Source organism: Tympanuchus pallidicinctus, unplaced genomic scaffold (assembly GCF_026119805.1).
Source record: "Tympanuchus pallidicinctus isolate F22 unplaced genomic scaffold, pur_lepc_1.0 scaffold4, whole genome shotgun sequence".
Taxonomy (NCBI): Eukaryota; Metazoa; Chordata; class Aves; order Galliformes; family Phasianidae; genus Tympanuchus; species Tympanuchus pallidicinctus.
In genome coordinates this window covers 10,719,496-10,732,894 of record NW_026294758.1, presented here as the reverse complement: position 1 = coordinate 10,732,894, position 13,399 = coordinate 10,719,496, and the positions used below count along the sequence as shown (strand labels likewise).

At 42.3% G+C, this 13,399-nt stretch overlaps 1 protein-coding gene and 1 long non-coding RNA gene across 2 annotated transcripts in view; one reads left to right on the top strand and one right to left on the bottom strand.

Moving 5' to 3' along the window:
- LOC128089332 (uncharacterized) overlaps window positions 1-13,399 on the bottom strand; it is a 27,911-nt gene extending 14,512 nt beyond the window's left edge. Inside the window, exons 1-5 of the long non-coding RNA XR_008210483.1 lie at window positions 12,930-13,399; window positions 12,717-12,799; window positions 5,876-5,953; window positions 3,992-4,240; window positions 114-289 (exon numbers count right to left, since the gene is read on the bottom strand). This is a non-coding gene — a long non-coding RNA (uncharacterized LOC128089332). The remainder of the gene's footprint in view (window positions 1-113; window positions 290-3,991; window positions 4,241-5,875; window positions 5,954-12,716; window positions 12,800-12,929) is intronic.
- ALDOB (aldolase, fructose-bisphosphate B) lies at window positions 3,066-11,695 on the top strand. The gene is made up of 9 exons (XM_052700619.1): window positions 3,066-3,207; window positions 8,270-8,391; window positions 8,663-8,874; window positions 9,123-9,177; window positions 9,327-9,487; window positions 9,714-9,797; window positions 10,272-10,446; window positions 10,621-10,820; window positions 11,211-11,695. The coding sequence occupies exons 2-9, from the start codon at window positions 8,280-8,282 to the stop codon at window positions 11,304-11,306; spliced, it is 1,095 nt and encodes a 364-aa protein (XP_052556579.1). The 5' UTR covers window positions 3,066-3,207; window positions 8,270-8,279; the 3' UTR covers window positions 11,307-11,695.

Below are 13,399 nucleotides of genomic sequence, written 5' to 3'. Positions count from 1 at the left end.
CATTTTCATTTTAAAGGCATACTAATATCAGGCGAAAATCAATATCAGAATGATACTGCTGGACACACAGAAAAACACAGTCAGCAACCAGAAGAATTGTAAGCAATTCTAACCTTTTTTATGTGATGTCTTTAAGCCAGGCTTTCCATGCATTTTGAAGTACTTCATCCAGCAACAGTCTTCTCTCAGAACATCAGTGCAGAAGTGACAGAGCCTCTGCAAGCAAGGATATTACAAGCATATTGCAAGGACAGCTATTAGATTGACTTCTGCTGCAGAAATCCTCTGCCTGCAAATGATACATTTGGCACTGTCAAAAGCAAAACCACAAAATAAAACATAGATAATAGCTTCAGCCTCCTATAAAGAAAGATTCTGGTGGTCTTTAAAAAATGATTTAATATGCAGAACACTTATGTCAACTTTTATATGGTAACTTCAGGTTGAAGAATCAACATTGGCAGAACATTCAAGCCATTCAAATACAAAATTCACTACTGCTATGCCACGTTGGTGAGAAAGAAATATCACAGGATATCCCAAGTTGGAAGGAACCTATGAGGATCACTGAATTCAACTCCAGAGTCCACACAGGAACACACAGGACCTCCTGTGCTGTGATGTATACTTTGAAGTAACTGCTCACAGCCACAAATTCAATCTTTTTTGAAGCAGTTGTAGCCCTCTACCAGGGTGTTGACACAGATATATATCTATAGCCCCATAGCTGCATTATGTTACTCTGAAAAAGGCTTAAACTAACAAACACACAAAAACAAAATTCCAAAACAAGTTATTGGATTGGATTGGAAAGCTGAGAGAGATTATAATACTATAAGTTCAAACACCAGCCAGGTGAAACAGGTTTATAGTTTGGCTGATGCACTAATTTTGCTGTAGAAAAGTTTGTGTAGATAATGCTATCTTTTATGAGACAGGGTAGTTTCTGTGCTTAATGAAAGTACACTGCATTCCCCTCACTGTGCCAGTTTACTCTTACCTTCTGTGGAGATACAATACCACTATAACTTCAGAGGTGTAAGTATCCCTAAATTATGTTTACAGAGCTCTGTTCCAGTAAGTCTATTTTAATGTTACTTCACTACTCATTTCTGTGGATTGCAGTCTGCAGCATGGCTCTGCATGTTAATAGCACTGAACCCTACAGTGACATTATCTGGAGTGACTGATCATTCCACATGAAATGGCTGCAATTCCTAAATTAAGTGAGGAACTCAGCCATGAGGTTTTCACATTTCTTTTGCTCAGAATCTCTGCTAGGACTTGTAATACTAGTGCTATCTGTGCTGAATATTTGGCTTAGAAAAAATGGAAACCACACACTAGCCACTTCCCATATGGAAAAACTATATATGTAATTCTAAAGGAACAAAGAGCTGAAAGGGACTACAGGGGATTACCTAAAGTGCTTTTAAAATATCAGACAATTTTTATCAGGAAGACTTCTCCAGAATTTCTGTTATAGTTACACAGTCTATATCACAGCACATGGAAAGAAACGCTTCCTTGTATTTTCCTGTCTACAACAGCTTCTAAACAAACTGGGAATAATAAGAACCAGTCTTGGGTTTTCACTGCTGTCTTGAAGAAGGCTGTCAATATAACATCTTCTTGGTCTCAAGAGAGTTTTAGATATTTTTTTTTCAATAAAAGCACTTTTAATCCATAAAAGATGCTCAATGTTTGTGCTTCAGAAATCAATACGTATTGGAGTTTCCTTTCTAGCTAGGGTGGGAAAAATAGCACATAGAGCAGGGAAAGCTTTCTTATCAGTATCATGTGCTAGAGCATTCTTCACCAAAACAAAGAATGAATTGGGGAGGAGAAAATTAAACAAAACAGCACAAGCATGAGGCCCTAAGTTAGACCACACTCTCAGCTTTCTCAGAAACTTCTCTGCTGACTGTTGTGAAATGCAGACCCTGGCAGCACATTTGCTGTTTAAATGTCCCACAGGCATGGATATTGGAATGCAGCTCTAGGATAGAGGCTCAGGGAACGAGAGCCCTAATGAAGATAGTGCTGCTCAGTGGGAGTGGAAATCAGTCATCTCACTGTGTCCATGTGAAGGCTAAAGGTGTCACCATGTGAGCCAAACAAATGGAGAAACTACGTCATTCTTCAGGCAAATACTGGGGTTTTGGAGTAAAGACATACTAATGTCCAAGGTCACAGAATATACTGTTGCTGACAGTATGATGTTTGCCAAACAGCCCCACATTGTACTTTTCCCATGGATATGGACCTGCAATATGAAGAAAACAAAATCACGCCTATGTCTGGATTTGGTGAACAGCCATGGCGTGATTTGATACAAAATGGAAAGCTGATACACCATATATGGTGTGTGTTTTTCACAGAAAAATCTTGCTAAGCAACTGAAAAGTCTGCATGTCTTGGTAATGTAGGCAGAAGATATTTCAGTGGGCTTTTCATGGAGACTTGCACTTACACCTCTCCCAGTAGGCATATTACTTCTGGCAACCATTATTCTTATAGTGTGAAAGAAAATCAGTATTTGTGGTTTCTTTAATTCTGGTATCATAACATCACGTTTTATCACTCCACATATAAATCAGGAAGTGAAAGCATGTTTCCCTGCTAAATTTTCAGTAGAAGTATGGGGCTTAGGAAACCTCAGGAGTAACAGTAATTCATGCCAGTGAAGGGTCTGCCCCAAAGCTCTGCATTTTCGTTTCTAATCTTCCTGTTAGCACAGCACAGTTTTCTGAATATAAGCTTTCTGAAGATCTAAACCTACACTGAAAGTTATACCCCAGATCCCAGCAAAAACTTTCTATGCTTTCTCTTGTAATTATTCACAGGCATGTTTTAGAAGAAAGAGGAATAATTTGAAATAATTGGAAAAGTCTCAGTTTCGCAGCATCGTAACTTGCATTATATATACAGGGGAGGGAAAGTGGGTGGAAAAGCAGGGACAGCAAGTAGGTCCAATGAATGCAGGTGGTTGCTGTCTAGCAGCCAATCAGCTATCCTGGGCAAGGACATCTGCCCAGAGAGGAGGGAGAATAAAGAAGTGGAGGAAAAAAAACAACAAAAAAAAGAACAACAACAACAAAAAAACCTGCCAAGAATGTTATAAAAGTTAGCGACTGGAAGGACTGGGTCTCTTTGCCTGCAGCCACCTCACCAGAAGCTTGAAGCAGAGGCAGTGTCCAACGGCAAGTAAGTAGCTATTTGTTTCTAAACTGTAGAGCTGGCAACTGCATCAGTAGCTGTGAGTCAATGTGTTTATCTGAGCAAGGCTTTTGGGGGGGCGGTCAGGTTTTGTCTTGTTTTTATTTTTACTTTCCAGAAAAAAACTTGCAAGAAGTGAGCACTCAGCTACGTTGTGGTGATCCTTGTGACCCACTGGCTGTCTAACTTAGTTGAGATATTTAATTCTCTTTGAGTAAGTGATTCTTCAGTATAGAGGACTAGAGGAAGAATATATTGGCATTGCTTTCTACTGCTTCATCTGCTTGTGTAGTACATGGATTTTTGTTTTGTAAGGAGAAGAAAGAATGGCTGGAGAATGCAGCTGGTCCTGACAAATTGCTGTGCTGACAGAAGTGTAATTATCTGTGCTCACTGTCAGCAGTGCTGAGAGGATTCTTTGGTAGGGGAATGTATGGTACTGTGCAATGCAGAAAACCAGTCAAAAGAGAACACAGACTTGGGAATACTGTTTTTATGCCTCTGCAACAGGCTGTAACTCTTCTAGTGAGCAGCCAGCCTCAGGAGATTACTTGTCAACAAACTCTGATCCTTACTGAGTCTATCACCCTCCCTACGTGCCCAGCACCCAAAACAACTTAGTCTATCTGAAACTTTGTCCCTGCTTCCCCCACCTCTCCTGCTGCCATCACAAAACTTGATTTCTCAGCTAATTCTGAAGCAGATTTTTATCTCCTCTGAGTAGAGCCCAGCCCTGAGGGAGAACTTTCACCTAAGGATCAGCGAGGCTTACTTTCAAGATAAAAGTATTTGCTGCCACCTCACCCATCTTGAGTGCTCCAAGATTGTTTACATGGATTGCTGAGGTTCCTGAGAATAGCTTTCTTTTACTCTTGTTTGAGAGATGACATTGAGGTACATTCACTCAGAATTTTGAGTACAGCTCTGCAGATAACAGAGGAACCAGGGCAGGTCTCACATATTCCCATCCAGATGAGACAGGGTGCTGTAGTAAGGTCCTCAGACAAGGCATGTTCACACTCTCAAAAAAAAAAAAAAAAAAAAAAAAAAAAAAAAGCCTACTCAAAGACATGTCAAGATGGTTAAGTCTGTTTTTTCAGAGCTTATATCAAGGGAAAACATGCTGCTTTTTCTACCTGACATCAGTCTAAATATTTCTTCTTGTCCTGTGCCCTTGTCTCATTTCTCAGCACCTATAAATGAAATGTTTTGTTATATTAAAACCTGCATTCCTACCACAAACATGAAGAGAGCAACATCTTGTTCTTCCCTCACAGATCCTTCATTGTACATACAGGAGACACAGCTTCTAACTGTAGCTTCCATAACAAAGTACTCCCACAGAGTCACAGAGTAGTTCTGGCTGGAAGGACAAGGGGAGGTCTGCATGTAGCCTATTGTCCTGCTTGGATCAGGCTGCTCATGGCTTTTCAGGCAGGTCTTGACAGCTTCTAAAGATGAAGATAGCCAACTTGCTCCATTGCTCAGCTGTCCCAGTAGTGAAGAACATTCTTTATATCCATTATGAATCTCCCTTAGTTTCAGTTTATGCTTGCTGTCTCACTCTCCTGCCACACAGCTGCGAGGAGCCTGGCTCTGTCTGCAGATCGCCTCAAAAGGTACCAAGGGCTGCTGAAAGGTGCCCACAAAGCTACTTCTGCTCAAGGCAGAGCTAGCCCCAGCCATCTGGCCTTCTCACAAGGAAAGGTTCAGCTAGACATTCTTGGTGGCATCCACTGAACTCACTCTGGTTTGCTGACATCTTTTCTGTACTGCAGCTGCATGAAAGTGGATGCAGCACCCTGACATGGTGTAACCCATTCTGAGCAGAGGGGGATAATCATTGTCCTCCTGTGGCACTCCAGGTCACAGCTCTGCTTGCATAGGGCACTGCTGTGCCTTGTGGCTGGCCCCTCCTCAGCTCACTGCCTGGCAGGCAGTCTCCCAGGTGCTGTTCCTCAGCCTCAATGACCCCAACAGAACCACTGCCAGGAGGCGGCTGGCTATTTGTCCTGGCCCAACTCCATACTGTTCCTGTTGGCCTCCTCCCACTCCCTGTTCAGGCTGGACTGTGTGGTCACCCTGCAACAGAGCACATCAGTCAGTCTTATCAGATGAGTGTTTTCAGTGGTCCAGATAAGAATGTGCTCTGTCAGGAAGGCCTACCTAACCATTCAAACCGACCAGTTTGACAGGTGACCAAGTAATCAGTGGCCAGTAGATTTACCAACTATAAAGAGAATATTAAGTGCATGACACATTATGGACCTGACCCTCCAACGCATACAGTGTGAAAGAGGAGTAAATCCAGTCAAGTTAAAGCCATGCCCAAATGTGGCAGGCTCAATTCTTGAAGACATTTTGCTATCAACAGTATGTTTTTATCTATATCTGCAGCTTTTGTGTCTTCAAATCTTGTCATGTGCACTCTTCTGAAACAGAATCTCTTATGTGCACAGTAAATGATATGCACATGTGCTCTGTATTGCAAACTGTTAAGAATGGTTGCTGACTGTGTTTACAAGTAAATGATCAGCCAAAGCCACTCACACTGGTCACAAAGCATATTTTGACTTTGATCCAGCACATTTGGAAACAATTTTATAAAAATAGGCAATGAAGACACCAAGAGAAAAAAAAACATACAGATGCTCACCTGATCTTTAGCCATCTGCCAACCAGGATCTAGGTGAGATTTTCTGAGAGGTTAGAAGATGATGGTCACTTCAGGTAGCTGGAAATTAAAGAAATTGAAAACATATTAACGATTCAAAGATGACCTGAAATGGAATTTCTTCTTCTGCTGTTTGGCTTGCCTCTGCCCTTTCTTTCTCTCTATTAATACTAACAGAATGCAGTGTTTGTACTGATATCCATAAATACATTTTCACTGCAAGCCCTCCATTATGGTGACGGAGGAAAACTTGAGACTTCAGCAATGTGATATTTGCTTTTACAACTATGCAGTCCTTTTTCTCCCCACCTCTATTTCCTGCTGGTCAGCTCTGGAGGCTGAACAAAGACCTTTCTTTGTTTATGGAGCTGCTCCACAATGCTCCAGGTAGCCATAAGACTGTTGTTATGCATTCAGCACAGTTTTAGGATTTTGTTTGTTCTTCCACCTTTTAAAAACATTGATACTGAGCAGCTGACACAAAGAGAATGGTTGCTGTTATGGTTGCTGTTATGTACACACACGTATCAGTGTGAAACAACTTGAGCTTATGATATTTACCATACTAGCTGACAGACTAAAATGGGTGAAAAAAAATGTTCTTGAGAAACTTTAGTGGGGGGACAATTCTAGATGCTGTTACTGAGAATAAAATTCCTTCATGGAAGAATGAAATGGGCTGCCCAGCCATGGCAGCCTGAATGCAATCATTCTTCACTAGAGATTCACAGAAAAATAAAATCCTAAATGCAGGGTCTTTTAACATTTTTTACCTTGGAGCTACTTCTCACCTTACAATTGCTCTTTTGCTTTCACTTCTTCACCATTTCAGTGAGACACGCTGTGCATTTTATTACTCACGGTAGCTCAGCAGAGCAGCTGTGAACCACTCACCATGGCCTTTACATATCACTTTGTAGAGACTTTTGAAAAGCCTCCACTTACCCTTTTCCAATCTGTAAGATTCCTGCATGAGAAATGCAATTAATCTGATGTCTTACTGTTCATTTTTGCCTTGTGGAACTACACCCTATTGTTTCAGTCTTTCAGAGTACACATTTTGGCCAGTACTAACTACTGAAACCTCATACTCCTGCATTTCAGCAATTTGCTTTGCTGGCTGTTCTTGGGTGATAAATGCCTTTTTCCTATCTTTATGCAAGCACAAGGAACAGGCAAGATATGAGACATGAGTCTTGTTGCTTAATGTATTACTAGAGAGAACCCGTAATAGTGTTACTAGAGTGATGGTTTTGTATCTCAACTAGCTGGACAAAAGATTACCTGGATACATCTGCTCATGCTGTAGCACACTACAAGCTGTAAATCTGAAATCCTTTTACTGGTTTGGTAATTCATTAATTCAACTTTGGAGTACTTGCAATTTGCAAGCTTTTTTCACAGAGGCTGTGAACAAATAGAGTTGTTCCTCACCAGTCTGCATAGCAAGTCACTGTTTTTAATCAGGTGCTTCTTTGGTGTTGTTTTTAATGATTTATCTCATGGATGTACCATGTGCTGGTGGACTGGTTGTCCTGTAGCTATAGAAGATGATGACAGAGGAAAAGAGAGTCTCCAGCTCAGACTCACAAGCACACGTGTATAGAGAATTATCTTGGGCTACTCAGATGCTAAACTAAAATTTAATCCTGTTTAATGAGAGATTTACTAAGATCAAATATGGTGTCAGAACAAGACAGATCCTGAAATTCAGGAGGTGGTTGGTTATGTGCATCTGGTAAGCATCTACCAGAAGTGAGAAAACAAAAATGGGTGGTGAATCCTACTAACCTCCCACTTCTCATGAAGAGTAAGCATTGCTCTCCAGTCCTTAGATATGGGGAGGAGAGAATCAGAGAACAAAGCAGGAGAGAAGAACTGAAAAGGCAGTCAGACAAAGTAGAAAATACTGTGAAGGCAGGACAGGGAATGAGAGAAGAATTATTAGGAAAAGGGGAAAGCAAAGCAAACTGTGTGAAAGCTGTCGGTTTTCTTATTAGAACGAACAGGCTGCAAGTGCTTTGCAAAGAATTTTGCAGTGTCTGCAATGTGCCTGCTTGTAAATTCAACACATTTGTTTTTGGGGGGGAGGGGATGGAGCATAACCTTCCTTTAGCCTCCAAGCAAATCTGTATAAAATACACAGTCATTCACACCTTCTGATTGACTAAGATATGTTTAGATGTGGCTCCTGCTCTTCCCTGTTCTGATTTTGCCAGAGACACAAGAACAACTCACTAGATTTCTGGACATATGTCTCCAACAGCATGGGCTGGACAAGCACAAAGCTTCCAATAGGCATACTCAAGGCTAGTGTCTAAGGTGGACTGTTTGTTCAGTCTGTCCTCATCTTATAACTGCCCTTTTTTTCCACAGATAAGTCACCATGACCCACCAGTTTCCAGCTCTATCACCAGAGCAGAAGAAGGCTCTTTCAGACATTGCTCAGAGGATTGTGGCTTCAGGAAAAGGGATCTTAGCCGCAGATGAATCGGTCGGTGAGTTACGAAAAGCAATCAATTTGCAATACCCAAGACTTTTTATTTTGGTTCATCTTTGAATTCAGTGGAATAAATAAAAAACATTTAAAGACTGTTAACTGATCAGGGACAGCTCAGCTACCCAGAGCTGCATCTGAAGCAGCGGAAGGTGACTGTGTGTTGAGGAAAGCTCTACACTATAGCCCAAGTTCTTTCTATTTACTATATGTGGTGGCTAGGAGGGTAGCAAAGCCTGATACATTTGCCTGCCCTTTGGCAACTTTGTTAGGTACCATGGGAAATAGGCTGCAGAGGATCAATGTGGAAAACACAGAGGAGAATCGTCGAGCTTTTCGAGAAATCCTCTTCTCTTCTGATGCTTCCATCAGCAAGAGCATTGGAGGAGTGATCCTTTTCCATGAGACACTCTATCAGAAAGACAGCAGTGGAAAGCCATTTCCAGCTATCATCAAAGAAAAAGGGATGGTGGTGGGAATAAAGGTGAGTTACATCCTTTCATGCTAAAAGAACTCATAGGTCATCCACTACAGCCAAATCCATATTGCCATTTATATCCAATTCAATTCTGTTCTTCCCCTTTACTGCACCTCTTCCTCCCATCCCTTCCCTCCCTTACACTAGTAGTGTGTTCAGCCCTATATTTCAGTCACAGTCAATGTGCAAAGGTAGACCCACTCTGGGTCACTCCTGTCATTTTGTAACCCTTTCTATTTTTGCTGTCTCTTCAGCTGGATGCAGGCACTGCACCTCTGGCAGGAACAAATGGAGAAACCACCATCCAAGGTAAGGTGAGATCTCAGAAGCCCCAGTTGTGAGTGATACAGTGAAAGCCATGGTGCGACTCAGCAGGAGATGCAGCCATGGCTGGTGTCACTGCATGTTTCACAGTTGTATCCTATCCCCTCAGTGAAGCACTGTTCTTTCATCTGCAGGACTTGACAAACTGGCTGAGCGCTGTGCCCAGTACAAGAAAGATGGTGCTGACTTTGGCAAGTGGCGTGCAGTGTTGAAGATCAGTAGCACAACGCCCTCTCAACTTGCCATCCAAGAGAATGCCAACACCTTGGCACGTTACGCCAGCATCTGCCAGCAGGTATCTGCCCTCCAGAAAAATTTCTTGAGATTCTGTTGCCCCTTCCTTGTTGTTCCCTGTGATAACAGATGAGAGATCTTGAAAGGCTGATCTCTGGGGGGGGGGGTTTGGGAAAGATGAGGATGAAGGGCAGTAAAGCAAGAAGAAATACCACCAAACACAATACGGATGGCAAGTAGTTTTTTTCTTCCACACTTACAAAGACTCCCATGTTTTTCTTCCTTAGAATGGGTTGGTGCCCATTGTGGAGCCAGAAGTCTTACCTGATGGTGACCACGATCTCCAACGCTGTCAGTATGTCACAGAAAAGGTAAAGAGATTCCTTATTCTCTGCTTGCCCTCACAAATCACTAGTTATTCTTACACAGAGTTTGTATTGCTCTCAAGCATTTTTAAAGAATAAGTTCCTTCAAAACTGCACCACATGAACTCACATCAAATAATTAGCAAAAAGCAAACTTGCAGTAGAATCCATGCTTTTTGGATTTCCATTCAAACTCTCAATATAAACATTCTTGACCTCAGAAAGATACATAAAGTGCTTTACTCTTTGTTCAGTACCTCAGTTGCAGGGACAACCCTTGCCAAAATGGAAAATGGTATTCTGGTACTGCAAAAGTTCTCCAGGGCTCTCTAGGACTGCACCTCCTGTAATAAATTCTAAGAGAAAGTGAGATGTGATTTGATCTTCTCACGCTTCCAAGGAATAAGTTGTCTTTCCACAGCAGGTTGAGGTAAAGATTTGAGGACAGGTTTGTATTCAATCTTCCTTTTCAATCATTAGGTTCTGGCTGCTGTCTACAAGGCCTTGAACGACCATCATGTCTACCTGGAGGGAACTCTGCTGAAACCCAACATGGTGACAGCTGGGCATTCCTGCCCCAAGAAGTACACCCCTCAGGATGTGGCTGTAGCAACTGTCACTACTCTCCTCCGCACTGTTCCTGCTGCTGTTCCTGGTGATTCTTGAGTAGTTCTTATAGTAAAAAAAACAAAACAAAAACAAAAACAAAAAACCCTTTCAGTTTTACTAGACTTGCTCCTACATGTGATACGCTGACTTCTCTGTCATAGTCAGTAAGTGTGGCAGATGGAGCAACCTATTTCTAAGTCTTGAGGCCTCTGTCTTTCAGGAATCTGCTTCCTGTCTGGAGGTCAAAGTGAAGAGGAGGCTTCTCTCAACCTGAATGCCATGAATCAGTCCCCTCTGCCTAAGCCTTGGAAACTGACCTTCTCATATGGGAGAGCTCTGCAAGCCTCTGCCCTGGCAGCATGGCTTGGCAAATCAGAGAACAAGAAGGCTGCACAGGAAGCCTTCTGCAAGCGGGCTCAGGTATGAGGCCTTTCCCTTGATGCAGAGAAGTGCTGCTTAATTTGCACCAAAGTTGTTGTTTTGGTTGGTGTGACAGAAGCCTAATGCAAGAAGCAACAAAGGTTGTTACTAGAGGCAACAGGATAATTTCGTTTTGTAAAGTAGATTTACAACTACTTTGTGTTGGTCTGAAAAAATTGTTCCCCTTTCTGCATAACCACGTGACTCCCAGAGAGATATCCCTGGGAACTGCCTTGGCAGTGCCACAGAACTAATCTAGCTCATACGTAACATTGGTGAATTCAGAAGTTGACTGATTTTCCCCTATTTATGCCCTTTGTTCATTCCTACTATTGTTCTACATCTCTTTCTCACTCTGTGCTATTGGGTTTCCCTCCTTTTCTTTTTCAGATTAATAGTTTGGCTTGCAGAGGACAGTATGTCACATCTGGGAAGAGTGACGCAGCTGCCACACAGTCACTTTTCACTGCCAGCTACACTTATTGAAAGCACAGGAATCTGCATTTGTCCTGTCCTTCTCCACAAGGTGGAAGATGCTCAGAAATGAAAGAAAAACAAAGAAACCTGATTTCCCTTTCCCTGAACAAAACTGGAAATGGATTAGTTTACTCTCCTACCTTGGCTTCCACAATTTACAAAGGGGATATTCTTTTTTTTCACTTACACTTTCAAAAAACATAATTCTTTCCACACAAGAAACATCTAACACTGAATCACAAATCCACTCTCCTAGTTTAAACTTAATTCCCAGAGTAGTAGTAGTTCCCTAGTAACTCAGATAGATACCCCCATTACCTCACTTTGCAGTCAAATCCTGAATTATAGAACCTATGTGTATCATTAGTTGTGTGAATAAAACAATAATTAAAATCCAATATATCTCACAAATCCTTATTTTTTTTTTATAAATCCTTCATTCTTTTTCATGCCTCTGTAGTTCTCAGCAGCACCATAAACATTAAGACAAAGTGCTTGGGAAATCCTGCAGAGATCTAAATGAAATAAGCCAGTAATGATAAAGCTGGAGATGTTAATCCTGCTAACTGAAGACAGACACTGAGAAAAGCTCAGAGTGTACCTGAGAAGCTCTACACTAAGCTAAATAACACTTGCCATGAAAAGTTTATCCTTCCTAGAGAGAATTATGCATTTTGTTTGGCTTAACAAGGCTGCCAGACACAGAGTTAGGGTAGCATAAGAAATGTGAGGACTATTTTCCTTGGTGCTATTACTGTAATATTTTCAGAGCAATCAGCCATAAGTGTGCAGGGAGGGATTTTGATCACAGAATCACAGAATGGCCAGGGGTGAAAGGGACCTCAAGGATCATGAACCTCCAACCCCACTGCCACAGGAAGGGCCACCAACCTCCACATTTAATATTAGATCAGGGCCCCATCCAATCTGGCCTTGAACACCTCACCTCTAGGGACAGGGCATCCACAATCTTTCTGGACAGCCTGTTCCTGCACCTCACCACTCTCTCGGTAAAGAACTTAAGCTGGCTTAATTTGAGTAATTTCTACCCACATAGCACAATTTGAATAATTATGTTGATGTTGAAGGCCCACTGTTTGACCTGTGATATGTTGTCACGTACTTGATAGCGATGCTAAGCTTTCTTAAAGCACAATTACACAGCTATTATGAAAAAAGTGCTAAATGTTGTGAAAAATAAAATGTAGTTCTATTTGCTGTACAGGTAGAAACAGCAGAACTAAAGTAAGCAAAAGAATGTTTGCCAGGCAATATAAAACACTGATCACCTGATAAGACCCTGGGGCAGTCGACCAACCTGTGAAGACCATACAAGCCTGAAGGTGCTCATTCCCTCTTAGAAAGCTTATTCCTTCAGCTGGAAGTGGGGGTCAGAACTCCACCTTCAGGCTCACCTACCTGGTAATGGAGGTGAGGTCACCCAGGATCCAGCTTGCGCAGCCACAACCTGGTGCTCTGCTTGTCCCAGCCATTGGCACCTACTGCTCTTGCAGCAAAGAAAGCAGGTGAATCATTTTCCTGTAACTTCACAGTGCCCTTCCTGTTAACAGCCACCCATTTTAGAGGCAGTGCATCACAGAGATCCAACAGTCACAGTAATCACACACTCACAGAATTGAGGCATTGGAAGGGACATCTGGAGATCCCCCAATCCAACTCCTTGCTCAAGCGGGCTCCCTATGGAAGGTTGCATGGAAAAGCATCCTAACAGGTTTTGATTATCTCGATGAAGAGACACCACAACCTCTCCAGGCAGCCTGTTCCAGTGCTGTGAATTCATGTGTGCATTCATCCCATCCTGACCATGGTAAACCAGTCATATACGAACTGAGTGACTTGTCAGAAGGCACTCAGGCGCCAGCAGCAGGGACAGGCACAGCACCTCTCTTCTGGTTCAGCTGTGGTCCCCTACATCTCCATGCACCTGAATTCCAACAAGCTCTGCTCACAGCGAGCAGCTCATTGCAGCACGATGCAAAGTGTGGAAAAGGCATCCCTGAATCCAGCAAAAGACCCTCTCTCCCTTTCGAAAACGAGCGCCTTGGCTTTGCCAGGTAACTCCCGTTTGTGCGGGGGACAGC